Source organism: Budorcas taxicolor, chromosome 13 (genome assembly GCF_023091745.1).
Source record: "Budorcas taxicolor isolate Tak-1 chromosome 13, Takin1.1, whole genome shotgun sequence".
In the NCBI taxonomy this organism is placed as follows: Eukaryota; Metazoa; Chordata; class Mammalia; order Artiodactyla; family Bovidae; genus Budorcas; species Budorcas taxicolor.
Window position 1 is genome coordinate 77,356,226 of NC_068922.1, and position 23,124 is coordinate 77,379,349.

General features: G+C 46.4%; 1 protein-coding gene across 1 annotated transcript in view; it reads right to left on the reverse strand.

Moving 5' to 3' along the window:
* Positions 1-12,334: 12,334 nt before the first annotated feature.
* The window catches only part of KCNB1 (potassium voltage-gated channel subfamily B member 1), a 111,780-nt gene continuing 100,990 nt past the window's right edge, over positions 12,335-23,124 (reverse strand). The window contains exon 3 of the mRNA XM_052650541.1: positions 12,335-18,731. Within this exon, the coding sequence (XP_052506501.1) occupies positions 16,722-18,731 (2,010 nt within the window). The 3' untranslated portion in view covers positions 12,335-16,721. The remainder of the gene's footprint in view (positions 18,732-23,124) is intronic.

Sequence of the window (23,124 nt, forward strand, 5' to 3'; positions counted from 1 at the left end):
TGAAGTCCTATTCTAAAAACAGGGAAGTCCTGTTATACTTTAAAAAAAAACAAGCAAAACTTTTTTAGTGGTTCCCCTGGAACTTGCAATATACATTTACAACTAATACAAATTCACTTTCAAAAAACACTGTAAAACTTGGCACATAGTTTGAGTACCTTATAGTAACTAATCCAAATTTCTCCTTCCTGTCTCTTGTATCATTACTGTTATTCAATTCGCATACATATATTGAAATGTATATATATACATGAACCTGTATACACATGTGTGCTTGCGTGCGCTAAGACTCTTCAGTCGTGTCTGGCTCTTTGCCACCTTATGGACTGTAGCCTGCTGGGCTCCTCTGTCCATGAGATTCTCCAGGCAAGAGTACTGGAACGGGTTGTCATGCCCTTCTCCAGGAGATCTTCCCAACTCAGGGATCAAATCTGCCTCTTACGTCTCCTGCATTTTTATATGTGTGTACATATATAAGCATTCTAATGGAGTACATTATTGCTGTTGTTCAGTTGCTCAGCCGTGTCCAACTCTTTGTGACCGCATGGACTGCAGCATGCCAGGCTTCCTTGCCCTTTACTATTTCCCAGAGTTTGCTCAAACTAAAGTCCATTGAGTCAGTGATGCCATCCAACCATCTCATCCTCTGTTGTCCCCTTCTCCTGCCCTCAATCTTTCTCAGCATCAGTGTCTTTTTTCAATGAATTGGCTTTCGCATCAGGTGGCCAAAATATTGGAACTTCAGCTTCAGCATCAGCCCTTCCAGTGAATATTCAAGGTTGATTTCCTTTAGGATGGACGAGTCTTCTCCAGCACCACAGTTCAAAAGCAGCAATTCTTTGCTTCTCAGTCTTTTTTATTGTCCAGTTCTGTACGTGACTACCGGAAAACCCAGAGCTTTGACTATACAGACCTCTGTCAACAAAGTTCTGTCTCTACTTTTTAATACTCTGTCTAGGTTTGTCATAGCTTTTCTTCCAAGGAGCAAGTGTCTTTTAATTTCATGGCTGCAGTCACTGTCTGCAGTGATTTTGGAGCCCAAGAAAATTAAGTCTCTCACTGTTTTCATTGTTTCCCCATCTACTTGCCATGAAGTGATGGGGCCGGGTGACATGACCATAGTTTTTTGAATGTTGAGTTTTAAGCCAGCTTTTTCACTCTCCTCTTTCACTTTCATCAAGAAGCTCTTTAATTCCATTTTGCTTTCTGCGTTAGGGTGGTGTCATCTGCGTATCTGAAGTTATTGATATTTCTCTCAGCAATTTTGATTCCAGCTTGTACTTTATCCATCCTGGCATTTCACGTGATGTACTCTACATAGAAGTTAAATAAGCAGGGTGACAGCATGCAGCCTTGATGTACTCCTTTCCCAATTTGGAACCAGTCCATTGTTCCATGTCCGGTTCTAACTGTTGCTTCTTGACCTACATACAGGTTTTGCAGGAGGCAGATAAGATGGTCTGGTACTCCCACACTTTAAGAATTTTCCACTTTGTTGTGATCCACACAGTCAAAGGTTTTAGTATAGTCAGTGAAACAGAAGGAGAATTTTTTTCTGAAATTCTCTAGCTTTCGCTATGATCCAACAGGTGTTGGCAATTTGATCTTTGGTTCCTCTGCCTTTTCTAAATTCAATTTGTATGTCTGAAAGTTCTTGGTTCACATACTATTGAAGCCTAGCTTGAAGGATTTTGAGCATTACCTTACTAGCATATGAAATGAGTTCAATTGTGCGGTAGTTTGAACATTCTTTGGCATTGCCCTTCTTTGGGATTGGAATGAAAACTGACCTTTTCCAGTTCTTGGGCCCCTGCTGAGTTTTCCAAACTCGCTGGTATTTCAAGGGAAGCACTTTAACAGCATCATCTTTTAGATTTGAAATAGCTCAGCTGGAATTCCAACACCTCCATTAGCTTTGTTTGTAGTAATGCTGCCTAAGGCCCACTTGCACTCTGAGATGTCTGGCTGTAAGTGAGTGAGCACATCATTGTGGTTACCTGGATCATTAAGATCTTTTTTTGTATAGTTCTGTGTATTCTTGCCACCTCTTCTTTTTTTTCCTTTTAAATTAATTTCTTAATTTTAATGGAGGCTAATTACTTTACAATATTGTGGTGGTTTTTGCCATACATTGGCATGAATCAGCCACAGGTGTACATGTGTTCTCCATCCTGAACCCTCCTCCCCATCCCTCTGGGCCACCTCTTCTTAATATCTTTTGCTTCTGTTAGGTCCATACCATTTCTGTCTTGAGTGGGCCCATCTTTGTTATTTATTAGATCAATTAATAATAAGAAGTTAATATTATTTTCTGTTATATGCAGAGTACATCATGCAAAATGCCAGGCTGGATGAAGTGCAAGCTGGAATCAACATTGCTGGGAAAAATATCAAGAACCTCAGGTATGCAGATGACACTACCTTTATGGCAGAAAGTGAAAAAGAGAGTGAAAGATGGTGACTGCAGCCATGAAATTAAAAGACACTTGCTCCTTGGAAAAAAAGCTATGACCAAGCTAGACAGTAATTAAAAAGCAGAGACATTACTTTGCCAACAAAGGTCTGTCTAGTCAAAGTTATGGTTTTTCCAGTAGTCATGTATGGATGTGAGAGTTGGACTATAAAGAAAGCTGAGCGCCAGAGAATTGATGCTTTTGAGCTGTGTTGTTGGAGAAGACTCTTGAGAGTCCCTTGGACTGCAAGGAGATCCAACCAATCCATCCTAAAGGAAATCAGTCCTGAATATTCATTGGAAGGACTGATGCTGAAGCTCTAATACTTTGGCCACCTGGTGCGAAGAATTGACTCATTTGAAAAAGACCCTGATTCTGGGAAAGATTGAAGGTGGGAGGTGAAGGGGACGATGGAGGATGTAATGGTTGGATGGCATCACCGACTCAATGGATGTGAGTTTGAGCAAGCTCTGGGAGTTGGTGATGGACAGGGAAGCCTCACTTGCTGCAGTCCATGGGGTTGCAAAGAGTCGGACACAACTGAGTGACTGAACTGAACTGAACTGATAATAAGAAAATTAAAGTTTTATTTTGTCTTCGCTTATTTCTTTGATGATTGTTCATTATATAAACATATATCTTTCTGTTTTTCTTTTTTTGGGCACTTTGGGGCTTGTGGGATCTCAGTTTCCCCAATGGCAACAGGTATCTTTCTTTCTTTTTCTTTCCTTTTTTGTCCACCCTGAGTTTTTCAGGATCTCAGCTCCCCGACCAGGAATTGAACCTGAACCATGGCAGTGAAAGCTGGAATCTTAACCACTTGGCCACCAGGGAACTCCCACATCGTTATGAAGTTCTGAGTTTATAAGTTCTATCTTTTTCCATCTCTCTAAATAACTTTTAGAAAACATTTCATGCAAGACAGGGCTACAGACAACAAATTCCTTCAGTTTTTGTTTGTCTGAGAAAAAAATCACAATTTCTCACCTCCTGAAGAATAATTTTGCATGGTCCAGAATTCTAGGCTGGTAGTGTTTGCTTTTTTTCAATACTTTAAATTTTGCATTCCAGTCTCTTCTTGCTGGTCAGATGTAATCCTTCTCTTTGTTCCTCCAGAGATGAGGTGATTTTTTCCTTAGGCTTCTTTTAGGATTTTTTTTTTTTTTTTGCATGTTGCCAAGTTCAGTTTAACAGGCATTCTGGGGCAGAAAATGGGTGAAGGAATACATGGAATTTAAGGAATTTGTCTTGGAGTGTGGGGGGTAGTGGTGCCAGCTCCTCCAGCCGGGTTCAGAAGTTCTCCTGTTAATGACCATGGGGAGTAAAATGTCCCCAATGCACGTGGGGTACAGTGAGGGCTTGGGGGCATTTGGGTTCATTGGGATAATAGCAGAGCCTAATGCCATGCCTAGCATTTGCATCTAAACCAACATCACCCTGCAAAATAGCCACCACCCTGGCAGGCACAGGTGAGACCTGAGACCTGAGAAAGGGACCTGCCCAAGGTCCCTTGGGAGGCGGGCCTCACCCTGCTGCGCCTCCTCTCAGCTGCACAAAGTCAACCCCCTTGGCTGAGGTCGAGATGCCCCAGGGCAGGGAAACTCCTACCACACGCACTTCCTGGTGAATATAGAGTCTGGCAGGGGTTCAGCCTCTTCAGACTTTACTATCATGGACACCGGTGTTCATCTGCACCCACTGCAGCCCAGGACATCCTTCTGAGGGTCCAGAGGTGAAAGGCCTGGTGCAAGAAGTGAACCATGGCAATCTCGCCCCTTCCGCAGTGAGAGAGCAGCTGCTAGATGTCCTGCCTGGATGTAGGTTTTTGTTTGCATTTATCCTACTTGGTGTTCGCTGAGCTTTCTGGATCTGTGGTTTGGTGTCTGACATTACTTATGCAGAAATTTTCAATCAATGTGATTTTTTCTAATATGTCTTTTGTCCCTTTCTCTTTTTCTTCTCTTTCTGGTGCTCCCATTACACATATGTCAAACCTTTTGTAGTTACCCTACCATCCTTGAATTTTGTTGTTCCTTATTCTGTCCAACTCTTTGTCATCCCATGGACTGCAGCACGTCAGATTTCCCTTTCCCTTCACTATTTCCTGGAGTTTGCTCAAACTCAAGCCCACTGAGTCTGTCCTCGTATATTCTCTTCTTTTCAGTCTTTGTTCTCTTTGCTTTTCTGCTTTTGAGTTTCTGCTCTGCTGGAGGGAAGGAATTTACGTTCAACTGGAAGGAGTAAACAATAAAATAAACAAATAAAATATAGTATGTCAGAAGATGGTAATCGACTATGGAGAATAATAAAACAGAGAAGGGGATGGACTGGGAGATGTATGCTTGTGAGGGAGGTGGTGTGGGGTATTGCTGCTATAAATAGGAAGTGAGCCACATGACTCGCCTGGAGAAGATGTTCCTGGTGGGAGAGGGGGGCGGGGAGCCAGGGCAAAGGCCCTAGGGTGGAAGTGTGCTTGACGTCTTGGAAAGTTGGCTGGGGCCTAATGTCTGTGAAGGGGGGGTGAAGGAGGTAGAAATAAGAAAGGAGGTCAGAGGGTGGAAGGATCTGGGAGGGGGCTAGAAAGGAGCTGCATCACTGGGTGAGCCCGTGATGGGCATGTTTGAGGGGCAGCAGGGAGGCCAGTGACGACGGAGCAGGACGCCATCCGGGGAGAGCAGACAGAGACGAGCTCAGAGCGGCAGGCAGGGACTGGGGGACATATGGCCTTGTAGCCTATGCCAAGGACTTTGGATTCTATTCAAAACATGATGGGGAGCCTTTGGAAGGTTTTGACAGCGAAGTGATGTGATCAGACTGACAGTTTGACAGGATCCCTCTGGCCACTGTGTTGAGAAGAGCCTGAAAGGGACCAAGGGCAGAGCCAGGGAGCCTGATCTGGAGGTTGCTGCAATCATTAGGCTGCAGACAGTGATGAGGTGGCCTGGAGCTGTAGCAGCGGAGGGGTGAGAAGTGCAGATTCCTGATCTGTTTTGAAGGCAGAGCCCATAGGAACCACTCTGCTGACAGGCCGTTCATTTCAGCACTGTTTGTTACAGCGAAAGTTTGGAAGCATCCTCAACGCTCAGCTCTGGGAGACTAACAATTACTGTGCACAATAGAACAGGACACAGGCTTGCAAAAGAATGAGGAAGCTTTTTGTGTTTTCACACAGAATGACTTTCAAGATACTTTAAATGAAAAAAGCAAACTGCAAATGTTACTGTTTGTGGGGGTGGGGTGGGGGGAACAAAACAAAACAAAGCACACACACCTGTACACACACACACTTGTACGCGTGTGTTTGTTAAGAATGTCGGTGGAAGGATACATAAAGACCTGGTAGCAGTAATTGCCTCTGGGGACAGGGAGCCTGGGGTCTAGAGGTGTGAGGGAAATTTCACTTTTCACGGTACCTTTTGGACTTTGAACTTGGTACCTCCTCCAGGGGTGCTCAACTGAGGGGATTTTGTCCCTCAGGAGACATCTGGCCATGTCTAGAGACATCTTTTGGCTGTCACAGCTGAGGAGAGGGTGTCTTTGGAATCTAGTGGGTGGAGGCCAGGGACGCTGCTAAGTATCCTGTGGTGTGCAGGGCAGCCCCCACCTCAAAGAATGATCCAACCCTGGACGTCAATAGTGCTGAGGCCGGGAAACCCTGACCTATGGAAGAAAACAAACATTCTTTTTTTTAAAGATAGTCTTTTATTCTGAGATTATATTTTTGGAGGAAGGCATGAAATCTTTCGTTTCACTAAGAAATAGTGATAGTACACGGTCGTTACTTTTCAACATCTTTACTTGACAAAATAGAGTGCTGGCAAGGCTTTTGTACTTTCCCAAACTGAACAGGCAATTATATTGGCCTATGAAATTCTAAAGTTGGAAACTACTCTTTCCAGTAAATGAAATTTAGTGGCTTTAAAATATGTTCACAAATTCTTTGATATATCTCTATTTATGAGGTGCAATTCCTCTTTTCTTTTTTTGCCATTCCTCTTGAGTATGAGCTAACGAATAGAACTTGGTAGAAATGATGCTGTCTGATTTCTGCGACTAGGTCACAAAAGGCGTTGCACTTCCTCCTTGCTTTTTCTTTCTTGGATCACTCACTCTGGGGGAAGCCAGCTGTCCATACTGTCAGAATGTTCAAGAAGTCCTATGGAGTGGTCCATGTGGTGAGGAAATGAGACCTCCTCCCAACAGCCAGCAGGGACCCAAGGCCTCCTGAACTATGTCAGAATCAGATCTTCCAGCCTCAGTCAAGCCTTCAGATGGCTGCAGCTGGTATCTTGTTTGAATCTCATGATATATACTGCCCCCACCCCAGCAAGAACTATCCAGCTAAAGACCCTCTTGAACTCCTAACCCAGAAAAACGTTTGGGAGTGAGAATAATAAACGTCTGGGTGAGATAATAAACGTTTGGATGAGATAATAAACTTGGGGGTAATTTGTTACACAGCAGTAGATAACTAATATAGAAATCATCAAATCCTGTCAATCAAGGTGGAGATCACAGAAGGGCAACGTGTGAGCCGGGGTGGCCTGCCTACACCTATTTTCATTCGGCTAATACAGGATCAAAGGAAAAAAATAGAATTAGTTGTTAACACTAAAAAGGTGACATATTTCCCATAAAAATCAAGATTTCTCACTTCTCTGAAAAGGTCTGAAGATCTGGCATTGCTGGGCCTGCATTTCTATTTGGTGACAACCAGCTGCAGACGAATAGAGTACACCCTTTTATTTATTTAAAAAAATTATTTATTTATTTTTGCGGCACTGCATAACATGTGGGATCTTAGTTTCCCTGATCAGGGATTGAACTCGAGTCCCCTGCATTAGAAGCACAGAAAGTTTGAACCACTGGGCCTCCAGGGAAGTCCCAAGTTCACCCTTTTAGACAGGAAATGTGATCTTCCATTTGCCACACTCAACCACCATTCCCTTATGTCTCTTACCTGGGTCGCTTTACTCATTTATGTTACCTGCTTGACTCCTATGGGCATTTGAGCTTGTTTGTACTAGGAGAATTTTTATGAGGTATCAAGATCAGGAATACCCAGGCATGGTTGACAGGAGTGTCAAATGACCAGAACAGGAGTTCCATGGACACAGCATGGGTTGGGTTACCACTGCTTGCATATTGGGATGGCAAGTCAGCTAGATTCTCATGCTTCTTCTCTTTCGGATGAAGAGTAACAGTGAGCGCTGCTCCTCTAGGTCCCCAGGCTCTCCAATTCAGCCCCCCCTATGGATCTTCACATCCTCACGCCCGTGTCCCCTCCAGAAAATAAACCACCACGCCTGTTTTCTCCATACCTTTTTATTGAATTCTGCAGACTCATTAAGGGACCATTTGCTTAGAAATTCTTAAACATTTGGACGTATTTTACAAGACAGGACAGCAGCTGGAGGTCACAATTTCATCTCATCACATGCATAAAAAGACACTGGGTTTTTTGTTGTTTGGTTTCCGTGTGTGTGTGTGTGTGTGTGTGTGTGTGTGTGTGTGTGTGTGTGTGATGCTTGTTTTTCACCTTTACAGGAAGGACTAGAGACAGCAACTGACCAGAGATGAACAGAACCCATGAACGTGACTCCAAGAAAAGAGTGGCTAAGGACATTGGTCGTTTATGGCTAATGTGATTGGCTTGGCCCCTGTTATGGGCGGGGCGATCAGAATGGCTTTGCTGGCAGAAAAGCCTCAACCTCACCCCGCAGTTCCTGGGAGAGACAGAGGGTCATAGCTGGCAGGATCAGGGAGCATGCTACCATGGGGGGCACTGGGCTCAGAAAAAAAGGAAGACCCTTGGCTCTGAAAGCTGGAGGACAGGCTGGCCTTGCTTTCCAGCTCAACTGCCATGGCTCAGGGATTGCAGTCCAGTTTCCAGATATCAGCCCCCACATTCCTGCCCCCAGCAAGTCCCAGCCCAGGGGAAACCGTGACCTCAGACCCTTGGCTTAGCCTACTGGAAAACCATCTTGTGCTATGGGCTAGGGTGAGCTAAAGTAGGGTCTGAGGGTGAAAATGCAGGGCAGGAGAGCCGAAAAGAGACTGGGGCTGCCCTCATGGGCCCCTGGAAGTGTAGCTCCAAGAAGACCCTCAGGGCAGAAAATTTGACTGTCATCTTGGCCCCCAGTTGAGTCAAAGAACAGATGGCAATGCTGAGGGTTACAGGCTTCAACGGGAGGGGTTCCCCATTTCTCCCTCCTTCCCAGAATGAACTCCTCTCTCCACTCACCCATTCACTCATCCATTCATTCACTGGGAAGTCAATCATTTTCACATTTAGTCATGCACTCAAAAAAAAAAAAAAAAAAAAAAACCCAAAACAAAACCAAAACCTACAGGTTGGGCGCCAAAGTCATATGTTAGGGGCTAACCCTGAGTTCCTTGACCTTGGATTGAAGCCAGGACAGCAGAGGCCATACAGCCCGACCCCTGCTGGTCTTCCTCATCCCCACCCCCAGGCACTCTGAGCTCAGATGTCAAGCTCATCGGAGAGAGACCCCCAAAGTCCTAGTGAAGACGAGGGGGCCTGAGCCACACTGAGAAGTCCAGATCCTGTGGGCATCTTCTCCCATGCTTTTTCCTTGTTTTCCAAGCCTGGATGAGCTTAGGGAGGCAGGAAGTGTGGGGCGATCCATGCAGGACTCCAGAGGGCATCCCAGTGGGACAGAATCGGGAGTTCTCTTCATTTTCCAGAACGCTCATGTCATGGGAGCCAGCCACTTGCACTGTTTCTGCAGGACAGGGCCTCAAGGGGGGTCTTGGAAACTGGGCTTTTGTTTAATTTTGGTTTGGGAGGAAGGCAGTTGCTCAGACTATCCAGCCAAACCTCTGTCTCATCCTATGATGAAGCAACCTGAGACTTCCTGGATGTGGGGTCACCCTGAGGACGAAGTCCCTGCTCCTCCAGGCCCACCATCCACAATTAGGAGGAAATTTAAAACCTCTTTTGTCAAATGCTGTCCTTGGATGTGGACATTCCACCTGCAGGCCGCCGTAGCCAAAGCCTCGTTTTGTAGTAAAACTAGATTGCAGCTGTCTCTCTCTTTTGGCCCTTCTGGACTTCCTTCATTGGGTGGGGACTTTCAAGGGTCTGGAATGGGATTTCTTGTTTTATTTGTTGAAAAAAAAAGCCCTTTGGGGATGATGCTGTTTGCCATTGCCTGGCCAGTCGGTTCCTTAGGCAGCTGGCGAGTAAGGAACTGTGTCTCTTGTACAGAAAGCCTGAGGCCCACGAGGGCGCAGGACCTGGGCAGAAGGCTGAAGCACCATGAGCAGGCCAGCCAGAGAAGGGGGGGTTTACTCCGTGGCTGGCCTGTGGGAGGGGAGCAGGAGCCTCATCCCAACACAGTGTGGTCCCTGTCAGGGCACTGGGGACGGACAGGCAACCAGCGGTGCCACAACAATCGTCCAAGACAGGGAGCAGAGAAGATCGGGGTGTCCTGCTGCCACTTCCCTCCCTGATACCCTCTCAGAAATCTCCACACTCTAGAATCTGAGCTTCTGCTAACTGTGCCCTCTGCCTTTGCCCCCGTGGCTTAAGCCTGTGCTCAGATGTTCAGACCACACACACACACGTGCTCACACAGGCATACACTGGAAGGGGGTGGGGAAGGGGTGATAGAGAGAGACTTTCCCTGGATATTCAGTCCAGTATGCAGTTGGTATGCAGTACTAGGCGCCCTCAGCAACATCCATTTCGTACATCAAATAGCCTCTTTTAAAACACCTGTGGTGTCAGAGATCTCATGACCTGACATGGCACCAAGTTCCATGGGGAGGCAGCCCTGCTTAGTAGAAGGACTTTCTTAATCTGAGCTGAAATTGACTGCCAGGTCCCTTTCATACAGGAGAAACCTGCAGAGCCATCCTGTGGTTAGGTGGTCCCTTCTTCAGGTGAATGGTCCCACTCCATCCCATCCCCCTCCAGCCTTTAGATATTTCCAGGATCCCCTCAAGAAGGAATGGAGAGTTAAGAGTTAGCAGTGAAGATGAGGGGCTACTCGACGAACAGACTCCCTTCCACATCCATTTCTTTAAGCTGGCATTTGGGGGAGTTCAGGAGAAATTCCAGGTTCAGACAATATCAGGGGCAGTGGATGGAAACCCCAGAGACACAACGTTTTCCTAGATGAACCACCCACAGACACCCACAGGCAAGGGTGTTTGCTTTTCTGACCATCAAGCCTAGCAAACTGCTGGGAGACAGTTCTGTTGTTGTTCTTGTGCAAAAGTTTTTTTCCTTTTTTTTTTTTTTTAATCTTGTCTATTTTATTTGGCTTTGTTTCAAACCAGATTACTGGGAATTGGGGAGGTGGGAAAACTCTGATTAGAGCCTTAGCCCAGAATGTAGTTCAAATGGTAAAGAATCAGGGTTCGATCCCTGGGTCAGGAAGATCCTCTGGTGGAAGGAATGGCAATCCACTCCAGTAATCTTGCCTGGAGAATCTCGTGGACAGAGTAGCCTGGCAGGCTACAGTTCTTTGGGTTGCAAAGAGTTGGACACGTCTGAGCGATGAACACACACACCAGAATGATACGTTTGTTGTTCTGTTGGCTTCCCCTTGGGGTTGATGACTCAGTGGGCGACAGTTCACTGCCATCTAGGGGGTCCTGACTTGGCTCAGATCTCTGACCTGGGCAGAGGCCAGAGCCCTGCCCAGCAAGGCAGGTGGGATATGACAGTCTACAGATGCCCGCTGGAGATGATCTGGGCTTTCTTTCTCTTCTCGCACGAACTGACGGATGGAGAATCATCTTCTGGTGAAGATGCTGCTTCACAAGATGTTGCCAGTCTACCCGAGGCCTGGAAACCGCCTGGTGGAATGAATTATCCGTACAGTCCAGACACTCCCTGATAGGTGGAAGCTGGAAAAATACTACCATCCTTGCTATGAATCTCTGGCTCTGTGGAGCCAGGTAGCTGGAGAGGGAAGGGGAGATGAGATGGCAGATTCTGGGGACAGTCCCTTCTCAGGATTTGGCTGCAAGCTTGTCTGGCCGAGGGTGGTGGTGAGGCTGTTGGATGCGGGTTGAAATGCAGAACTGATTAAAAGTGGATGATATCTGAGGCCTAGGATTTTCTCTGGGTTTTGAGAACCTGAAAGTGCTCTGATCTTCAGATCCAATCGATGTCACAGCAGCAGGGTGCCGGATGCAGTGACAGGCCAGCCAGGAGGGGTTTCGGTGTCCTCTGAATCTCAGAAATGCCAGAGGGAGGCTTTCTTGCATGAGATTTTAGACTCCAAGATCTCTGGGAAGAAGAAAACTCAGTCCCTTTAAAACCCCAGAAGGGTGTGGGGGATGAGCTAAACCTGCCCACATCCCATCCCGACTTTGAGGGCCATCTGTAGCCCTGCTCCCCCTGGTCTCACTCTTGTATCTGTGCTCTGGATTCTTGAGAACAATAAACAAGAACAGACAGAATGAGGAAAGTAACAGGTCAATAGATTCTAGGCCTTGTGTTAGAAAATGCCTGCATGAGGCAGTCAGAACCCCAAAGTCTTTCCCCACCTCCAGAAAATCAGAATAAAAAAGAAGAAGAAGAAAAAAAAAAACAGTCCAAGGAACAATGGGAGGAAATGAAAGAGACCAGAAGACATCAGCTGCAATAATGACCAACAATAGAACTCCTAAGATGTTACTGTGTATTACAAAAGAAGAAAGTAGACTCAATGGCCCAGTTATAAATTTGCTAAAAATACATATATATATATTATATATATATTTTATTTGAACAGAAAAATAGACTACTCTGAGATGCGTGGACATCCTATGATGTAGTCACACATCAGATATTTCTAGAGCCAGAAAAATGGCAACAGAAAACGCAGAGGTAACTCTTATTTCTGGATGTAGCCAGCGCTGGTTTGGGTCGCCCGGGGTTGAGTAAAAGCATTTGGATGCTGTCATGTAAGCAGTGGGAGGTGAGGAAATTTCAGCTCAGGGCTGGAGGTTCTCCACTGTCCTGCTGGGGGAGTCACGGGAGGACTCTTTCAAGTCCTGCCAACTTCATGGTGGTAGAAAAAGTCCTTTCTCAAAGGATCATGTGCTAGAGGCTTTTCGCCTCCCTCGCAGAGGATTCAAAGTTACTTGACTGGAGGCTGAGGCTTGGGGTCATGTTACTTGAAACTAGTTAGTTGGCAGAGAAATGAGGAAAGGAGAGAGGGAGAGAGAGAGACCAGGCTTTAGTGACCCTTGTCTGGTAAATTTTAAATTCCCCCCGTGCCCATGGACTACACACTCCAGCCAAGACTTGGAGCAAGACAGAAATATACAGTAGTTACAAACATCAACAATACATTACAGTTTTACAGAAGAGAATACTGTTCTGTTTTTTTTTTTTTTTCTCATTAGAAATGTGGATCTTATTAGGAGAAAGGGCAAGGATGAGGCTTACAGATACTAAGACATGGTGGAGGAGAGGTTGGGTAATCAGTCTGAAAAAGTCTGTGTCACCAGCAATTCTCAGGGGCGAGCCAGGTGGGTTGAAAGGAAATGGCCTCCTCAGGATTTTGCTGTTTCACCAACGTCATCTTCTTCCTTCTCGATCCCCGATGCCTTGAGAGAAAGGGGCTTTCTGGGAATGAATGTTCTTTCCTCTTTTTTCTCTCCCCATTGAGTGTGCTTAAGATAAAACTCCTAAAGAAGGCACTGAGAAATCTACTGCACGGAAGTCCTATTGTTTTCTTTACCCCAAGATAAAAAGGTGAGTAAATGGACTCCTCCAGAGCTTGCCCACCTCTCTCTGCTGGTCGGCGACGGCCCCCTGGATGATCAGGGTGCACAGCTACCTGGTCCCTTGTTTTTGTTGTCCCATGTAGCCTATGTCTTGAAACACACACTCAGCTGTGTCTGGACCTGGTCCCTAGCCCTTTTTGATAATGGTGGAAGTTTGCTGGGGTTCTTGATGAGTTTTACTGAATGTGCCGAAGGGGCCAGGCATCCATCCACCTCCAGCCCCTAGATTCATTTCTTTGGGATGAAATAACATTTCTTTTTGTTTTTTTCTCCCACTTTCATTGGTTCAGGAATGGGTGGGACCACCAGGTTAAAGCAGTATTTGCCTCCAAACCATTGCTTTTCTCTCCTCCATCAATACCAGTCTATCAAGGTTAGCTTCTCAGTGGAGACTCTTAGGTAGATTTCCCAGTGCACGTACACAGTACATGTACAAGTAGGGTGTACACATCTTAAAAAATCTGGAGATGTTTCTTTTTGGCGGGTGGGGGCCTGGGAAACCTTAAAATACTCTATTTTGAATCGGCACAGGGTAAAAACTATATTCCTACGATAACATCCACACGTAAAAGGAAAACCCAAAACAAAATGCAATACTTTCTAAGCATAGTATATGCTGAGTTTCAGTTATTCTGTTTCTATAAGAACTCTATAGGACTCTGGCTATTAAGCCTGAACAGGTAGGTTCTTCATGATACTTCTGAATTCATCCTTCAAAAGTGACTCAATAAAATGCTACTTTAAGTTCAGACAAAATACATGAGGAAGGAAAGGGATAGGTCCTGCATGACCACGCAAGGCAGATAGGGCCTTTGGTTACAAGGAGAGTTGCACCAATTGGTTATTAGTTTTTAAAAAAAAAGAAAAAAGAAATCATTTCTAATCTGTACACTTCTCAACTGCTTCAACCAGCAAATGAAATGCTTCGATTTGAAGAAGGGGTGATAAGTTCCCTCTCACTATATATGGCTATATTTAAACATGTTCACTTTCCTGATATGTAAAATAGACTATATTATTATTAATTTTTACAGATAGCATCAGCTCTAAAAATATCTGAATCGGAAATCACAACTATTTACTTTTATCAAAAAGCATTTGTTTGTTTTCCCTGAATTTTCACGTTTGTGCTGATGGCAGATGTGAATGGTGACAGAAACAAAGAGACGCGAGAGATGGCCCTGGGAAGACGGTCTTGCAGCCACTCCTCCACCAGCCCCCAGCCTGTACTGTGTGCTCAGCAAAGCACCTGGGGGGCCTGCGCTTCCTCTTTCCGGTGAGCCACCAGCCCAGGATAACCTCGTACTCCCTGCCCCTTAAATCCCTTAGGATTTGATGCAAGAGTACTCTGGTACTTCCGGAGTCAAGACACTGTGTTAACGCAGCAGAAAACAGGACTGCGCCCTCTTGGAGGGATCTGCAGTCCTTGGAGATGCTGAGAAGCAGTACGAACCGGGTGCATATGCAGCAGAGGATACAACATTTTCAAGGGCAGTGGAATGACCCCGTGTCGTCATACCTGCGACAGTTGGCCCAATCTCATGCCACTGTGCAGAGGGCAGGCAGAACGATTCTGTGATGCTTGTGTACTGACAGGTGGATTGTGCCATTGTACTAACAGGCAGACCAACAACAGATTCTATGAAGGACAGGCAAACCACATTTTGTTCCATCAGGAAGACGAATGCCTGGCACTATATTGAGGATCGGCAGGGCTATGCTATTGTACTTGGGACACCATCCATCAACATTGTGTTAGGAGAACGACATTGCCCCATTGTACTGAAGACAAGTAGATCAATAACGTGCCATTTTCACTAACAGATGGGCCAACAGCATGGCATCGTGCTAACCAGTGGCTCCACCCAGTGTTCCTGAACTGGGGAATGGCCAGCACCACCACGCTGTTGAGCTAAAATCAGGCAGGTCAACGCCAGGTCATCAAACTAAGACAGGAAGACCAACACCAAGAGAGAGTGACCAGAACTGCTCACAATGCACACAAATACTTATTGCTTTTGTCTGTACTGGCTGCACTGATGGCTGCAGAAAGGAGAGCTGAGCTGTTAGTACAGACAGTGACACTGAAAACACACCCACACCTGGTGGACAAGAAAGAGAACAGAGTACAACATCCAATGCCCAACCATCTACATCCTTCTTCTGAGATGCTCGTGTTTCCTATACACATGACTTAAGCACAGGACCCCACACAAGGGCCAAGTACCCTTTCTGATGAAAGAGGGTTAAGGGGAAGCTTGAGGGGGACAAGGAAGGAGCCCACAGACTCTGACAGCAATACCAGCACAGTATCACCCACCGTGGCCAGACACACGCCTGGAGCAAAAACTCAGCTGTAGTCCCAATGAAGTGGCCCACGGGAAATCATGCTCGTTTTAAAGTGCGAGATGTTGACACTGTCCCTGGTAAAACCTATTTTTTTTTTGAAAAACATAAAGTGCTTTTTATTTTAACTTTTTTCTTAAAACTTAAATACCACAGGAAACAAAAAAGAAATTCTATTATAATAAGTACTTTCCCTGCCTCAGCAGGAAGGATTCAAAAGTCTGAACTGGGCATTTCGATTGGGGATTTTTTTTTTCCTTTTGTTTTTTTCAGATTAAAAAAAAACAAACAAACAGATTTTATTCTGTTCTTCAGTAACATACAGTCACTTTGAAGAAGCTATTCTTTTGCATATTTGACACTTGCATATCTTTTGAGTCTACCCTAGCGATGTACAGAAAGCATTTTCCTTCTCCACCCTAAAGCAATGCTCAGAGTTCATACTGTTGCCTGAGCACCCGCCTTCTGAACCCTTTCCAGATTGCCAGGGGGCAATTAGAATTGAGTACAAGTGGTGCAACTCACCCTGATGATATCTCAAAATAAAATCTCAGGTACTATGGAATACTGAAGTCAATGAAGACATTTGAGGAAGGGTTTTGCGCTAGGATCCTGGCTTACGGTGCAGCTTTCCCCAGGACATGAGCATGCCCGGTAGCCTTCTAACAGTGGGATCCATCCAGCAGGTGACAGACAGAAGTTCCTAGAGGTGGCCAGGCAACGCCCAAAAACAAAATGGTCAACCCACTCTTCGAACACCGGCCACCTGTTCCAGCATCCTTCTTCAGCAGAAGCCAGGAGGGATGAAGATGTTGCCCTCGGAGGCTGTGATGGAGAGCCATGAGAACAGAATGAGGAGTAGGTGGCCTCGGTGGCGTCTGGAACGTGGTAGTGGCGGCTGCGAGTTCTGTTCTTGTCATCTTCCAAAGAGGGCAGTAGAGTTGTTACAAGGAGGCGCCATACCCCATGGCTTGGCCGGCTTTGCTTCTGATGGACCCGTTAACAGCTCTCAAGGTTTTAAGGGAGCGTCCTCTGGAGTCTCTCTTCTTTCTGGGGGTTTTGCAGAGCCTTTCTGTTTCAGAGTTCATGCAGAAAACCTCCGCGGCAGGTAAGCTGAACAGCACCCCTCTTTGGACCCTGCCAGAAGTCTCTTCTCGGTGTGGGGGTGGTTCAGATGCTCTGATCCCGTGAGCTTCCGTGGGCTCCGCCCCCCGGCAACACGCGGACGTCCGGGGAGATGTGGTTCTCAAGTTTGCACTTTTCCGGACCACTGGGAGCTTTTCCAGTCAATGCTTCTGTAGAGTAAATACAGTTCTGCCTTAAGAACTTAGGGGAGGTGGGTAAGGGGGAGCTTTCAAAGTGGTTCTTCTCTGACCTCGTCCCGACACTGAACTTGGGACTCGTGTTCCCAGGGAGGCTCTTGGGAGGGCTGGAGTCCACACTGTAGAGGACTTGCCCTTCATCATCTGTGTCCGCGTCAATGTACTGGTGGATACCTGCTTCGAAGTTGAATGCTATTGCTGTGTGTTTCTCGGGCGACCGGGGGGGTGTCCGAGCACTTGCCGTGGTGTAGATGGAGGACTCTGGACTCAGCACAGGCCTGTCCAAGAGGGTGGCACACTCCAGTCCCGCCACAGCTGCCGCAGCACCCCCCCGGTTCCTAAGAGGGTCATGGTACATCCCCAGAATGGGGACTAATGGACTGGGATCGCCCTCCATGAAGTTGACTTTAAGAGCTCGAAGCTTCAAGGGGTTGGTGGTCTTCATGGAACTCTTGGGGCTCTCGATGAAGAAAGTGGAGTGATGGCTGGCATCAGGGGTGGAGTTGGCCTCCACAAACCTACCACCAGTGGCACCCAGAGCTCCCCGCCAGCCAACCTCTGGGGCCATGCCACCTCCAGTTTTGCTGGGAAGTGATGCCAAAGGGCTGTGGGAGAATCTGGTGGCTTCAGGGAAGTCTGTGGCACAGCTAATGAAGCTATCAATGCTTGACATGCTTCGCATGTCAATGACCCCTTCTGTACGAGTAGGCAGAGGGGCCACGGGGCTGGGGATGCTCTCCATTTCAAGTTCTTCCTTTGGTTTGCTCTGGGTGGCTGACTCCTTAGTATTGAGAATGGGTTGAGATTGGGTCTTGGCCATCTTGTTGTACATGTCTTCCAACTGCTGGACGTTCAGGTGCTGAGGACTAGAAGATGATCTGGCTTTCTCAGGGGATCCCTGCTCCTTGGTTTCAAAGGATTTGCTTGAGCTGGTTTCAGACAGTGTCCTCTTGGTCCATTTCCATTTGCTGGGAGACAAGTGATTATCTTGCACTTTGTCTTTCTGACCCACATTCTCTCCATTTTTCTCAACCACAATGTCCATCATCTCGATGCTCCGGGGGAATGCATCCTTCATATTCATGGATACGATGCTGCCGTTCCTCTTGGCTCTCTCCAGAGCCTCTCTCCGCTTGATGGCTTTCTCCTGCCTCTTTTGCTCTTTGTAAAACTCAGAGAAGTTATTGACAATGATGGGGATGGGAAGAGCAATCACCAGGACCCCTGCGATGCAGCAGAGACCCCCCACAATTTTCCCCAGGAGAGTCTTGGGGTAGATGTCTCCATACCCAACGGTCGTCATGGTGATGGTGGCCCACCAGAAAGAGGCCGGGATGCTTTTGAACTTGGTGTCATCCTCATCCTTCTCGGCAAAGAAGACAAGGCTGGAGAAGATCATGATGCCCATGGCGAGGAAGAGGATGAGCAAGCCCAGCTCATTGTAGCTCCTCCGCAGGGTGAAGCCCAAGGACTGGAGGCCAGTGGAGTGACGTGCCAACTTAAGGATGCGGAGAATACGCATGATCCGAAAGATTTGGACCACACGGCGGACGTTCTGGAACTGCAGCACGCTCTTGTTGGATTCAGTGAGGAAGATGGTGACGTAATATGGCAGAATGGCCAGTAAGTCAATGGCGTTGAGCGGGCCCTTGAAGAACTTCCACTTTTTTGGGGAGGAGAGGAACCTCAATAGGTACTCCATGGTGAACCATGCGATGCACACGGCCTCCACGTGGGCCAGCTGGGGGTTGTCTGTGGTCTGGCCGAACTCGTCAAGGCTCTGCAGCTCGGGCAGGGTGTTGAGAGACAGGGCAATGGTGGAGAGGACGATGAACATGATGGAAATTATGGCAAGGATCTGTGAGGAGAAGAGAGTGGAATTTAGTTAACAACCAGCAATGGGATGGTCATCCTAATACTCTGGCTCTGCAGGACATTCCTGAACTCTCAAGAGCATTTTCATATCTCGTGAATTAGCTAATGGCTGGATGTTTGAGATAAAAATATTTATTCAAATCCATTTATCACATAGACTTGGAAGTGAAGTGAAGTGAAGTGAAGTCACTCAGTTGTGTCCGACTCTTTGCGACCCCATGGACTGTAGCCCACCAGGCTCCTCCATCCATGGGATTCTCCAGCCAAGAATACTGGAGTGGGTTGCCATTTCCTTCTCCAGGGAATCTTCCCGACCCAGGGATCAAACCCAGGTCTCCCGCATTGCAGGCAGATGCTTTAACCTCTGAGCCACCAGGGAAGCCCTAGACTTGGAAACTGATGTCCAGATAATTGAAATGGTTTAAAGCTAATCATCAAGCCCAAGGGTCAATCAAATTTGTCTATAAAGGGCAAGATAGTAAATATTTAAAACCTTGAAGCCCATGAATTCTTGGTTACCACCACTTAACTCTGCAGCTGTAGCACGAAAATTAATGAACATAGCTGTTTCAATAAAACTTTATTTACAAAAACTGGCAGTGGATTGAATTTAACCTGCAAGTTATAATTTGTTGTCTTGTGATCTATACCAGTGGTTCATAATATTACGGAGTGGGGTACCGCTTTCCTGACATGATACTAATGTTAATAAGTTACCCTTTATTGAGTGTTCATTGTATGCTAGGCATTGTGCTAATCACTTTCCATGAAGCTCCTGATTTCATTCCCTTTTTAAAAAAATATTTATTTAGTTGGCTGTTCCAGGCCTTTGTTGTGGCATATAGGACCTAGTTCCCTGACCAGGGATCAAACCTGGATCCCCTGCTTTGGGACCACCAGGGAAGTCCCCTTATTTCACTCTTACAACAATCCCATTATCGTATTGTACCTCCAGAGAAGAGATGAGGAAACCTAGGCTTCCAAAGCTAGTCAGCTTCAGAGCCAGGATATTTACCTGGGTTTGTCTGCCCTCAGTACATGAGCTCTTAAGGTTATGTTAGAAATGAGATAAAAACTACAGACCTTTTTGCTAAACACTCAAGATTTTGCAGATGATTTTCAGGGAGGCATAGACATCCTGGTCTCATGTTAGTAATTCCAGAGTATGACTGAATTTTTGAGGCTAAGGATCACAGTTTCACTACTTTTGAGTTCCTGGAATCAAGAAGAGGATCTGGGGGCTTCCCTGGTGGCTCAGTGGTAGAGAGTCTGCCTGCTGGTAGTGAGGACGTGGGTTTGATCCTTGGTCCTGGAGGATCCCACATGATGCAGAGAAGCTGGGCTGGAGCGCTCTGGAGTCCAGGAACCCCAACTGATGAGTCCGCTCGCTGCAACTGTTGGGGCTCGAGAGCTCTGGAGCCCATGCTCTGCAATAAGAGAAGCCTCTGCAATGAGAAGCCAGCATCCCACAACTAGAGAGCAGGCTCTGCCCTCTGCAACCAGAGAAGAGTCTGCACAACAACCAAGACCCAGCACAGCCAAAAATAAAAGGAATAAATAAGTTAAAAAAAAAAGAGAGAAAAGGGTCTACTCTAGATATTTGGGCTCACTGGATGTTTATCAAAATTAATAGAACCTAGGCTAGACTACAGCTTAGGCAGAAATGCAAGCAGATGTAATACATTGCTCTAGGGTCATTTTTTTTTTTCTTCAAAAATACAAATCCAATCACATCACTCTCCTGCTTAATACATTTCCAGGCCTCTTCAGGAGAAAATTGAAACTTCTAAACTTATCTATCAGCCCTCCTCACTTCTCCCCAAAACTGTCCTCTTCTCCTAGGCTTGCCCCTCTCTTTCTTCTGCCTCTGCTGAAGAGCTGGGGGTGGGGGTGAGGGCTCCAAGCCTGTATTAGTTGATCCTGACTACCGCTGAATGACTCAGGGGTGGACAGAAAATCCAGGCTGGGCCGAACCAGTCCACCATGGGAGATTTGAGTTCAGGGATCCAGGGGAAGGTAGGTTACGGGGATGGTGAGCCTCTGAATTAAATGGTCGAGTACCACCTAGGCCTGAACCAGCTTCATGATAAGCCCAAGCCTCAAGCAACTTATCCCCAAGTTGTAGGGGATCAGAAAAGACATTAAAAAAAAAATCAGAGAAAGCTGAACCTTTGAGAGAAGCCAGGGGTTAAAGGGAAGAGGCAGAGAAAAAGGGGCAGAGAGGACACAGAGGATTTGAAAAAGGGTGGAGAGGGCTGCAGTTAAGAGCTTGGGCTCTGCTCTCAGGCTGTTTTGGGTTCACGTCTCAGAGCTTCCACTTTCTTACCTTGAGCCAGGCATGTAACCTCTCTAAGCCTCAGTTTCTTCATCTGCAAAATGGGATGATAATAACAGTATCTACCTCAGAGAGCTGCTGTGAAACTATGTGGGTTAACACACACAGAGCACTCAGGACAGCTTCCAGCAGCACCTAGTGAATGTCTAATAAATGCCAGCTGTCATTACAGGGGAAATAGCTCAGCACACACCACCCTGTCAGCCCAGACCACCCGGCATCTGAGCCACTGGCTAGGCTTCGCTTCTCACCCTTGACCTGAAACCGCCTGCCGTATCCTGAAAGGAAACACCAGTGCTGTTTGGGTGAGCATGAGTGGGTTCAGGCCCCTGTAATGACTCTGCCATCAGGACGCGTGGTTGGCAAGTCCCTCTAGGTTGAACTCTGACTCCTCTCTTTGGTCTCTCCTACCACAGGTACCACACTATTGTTGGTCAGTTCTGCAGGTTTGTGCCTCTTCCTCTCTGTCCAGTGAATTCCAATCCATCTTTTAAAATCCAGCCCACATGGCCTCTCCCTGCAGGGGTGGGCCCTGGGGGGGCCAACCACTCCATCCACGGGGCTCCCTCATCATTTTGCCAAGCCTTGGGGGCACTTAGCACACACAGCCTATGACAGGTGTGTGTGTGTGTGTGTGTGTGTGTGTGCACACCACCGCCCAGAACCTGTGAGCTTTGGAGGGGACAGGGATGGGTTCTGAGATTCATCTCTACACCCCCAGCACCTAGGACAGCTGGTTCCCATGGTGTTTCTTGGCTGGGGCTCAAGTTCTCGGAGCACCCATGGAAAGGTCAGGATCAGAGTCAGTTTTCAATTTGGTCTACTGTTTGTTAACCATCTTCGATGACTGAGGCGTGTTGAAAGGCGCTGGGGGTACCACAGGTAGCAGGAGGGCTCTAGCGTCTTTCCAGGCCAGCTCAGAAGATGAAAGGGAGTGTCGTGCCACGCAGAACTTCCACAGCCTGTTATTCCACCACCTTCTTGTTTTGGGTTTTTGGGTTTTTTTTTTTTTTGCTTTAGCTGCCTGGAAGAGGCCATGGCAACCCACTCCAGTATTCTTGCCTGGAGAATCTCATGGACAGAGGAGCCTGGCCGGCTACAGCCCATAGGGTTGCACAAAGCTGGACACGACTGAAGTGACTTAGCACGCATGCATAGCTGTCTGACATGTTCCATATCGTAAAAAGAAAACTTTTGTGTTTTAATTTCTTGATTAGCACTCACTGAAAAAGTAAAATTATACATGCATAATTGAATCACTTTGCTGTACACTGGAATGACATTGTAAATCAGCTATATTTCAATAAAAATAAATTTTAAAAAAGTAAGATTCTATAGTAACCTTCTAAAGTGACCTATCTGGCACATAAAAAAGTAGACCTAATTTATGTACTTTTATGAACCGTATTCGAACCACACCCAAAAAACAGGGCAAGGAGCAGTAACACTGACACTTCCGGTGTGTCCTTCTCCAAGCCTGAGATAATCAGAACTTTTATCCAAGTCCCTTTTCTATATAGTTTTTAATACAAATGTATGTATCCCTAAACAAATTATTACTTTTTCATTAATTTTTTATTGGCGTCTAGCTGCTTTACAATGTTGGGTTAGTTTTCACTGTACTTCAAAATGAGTCAGTTACACATATACACATATTCCCTCCGTTTTGGACTTCCTTCCCATTCAGGTCACCACAGAGCATTAAATAGAGCTCTCTGTGCTATCTGCTTGCTCGCTTAGTCACTCCGTCGTGTCTGACTCGTTGCAGCACTTTGAACCAGGCTCCGGTCCACGGTGTTTTTCAGGCAAGAATACTGGTGTGGGACCCAGGGATCGAACCCATATCTCTTACATCTCCTGCACTGGCAGGCAGGTTCTTTACCACTAGTGCTACCTGGGAAGCCACCACCAGCTGTACTACACTTTCCTTAAGAATAAAATACAACAAACACTACTTACTTGGTTTTATTTTAGCCTTGTCCTAAGAAATAATCTTTGCAAAACTGCTGATTTTGCATAGCTAAGGATATACGTATTAAAT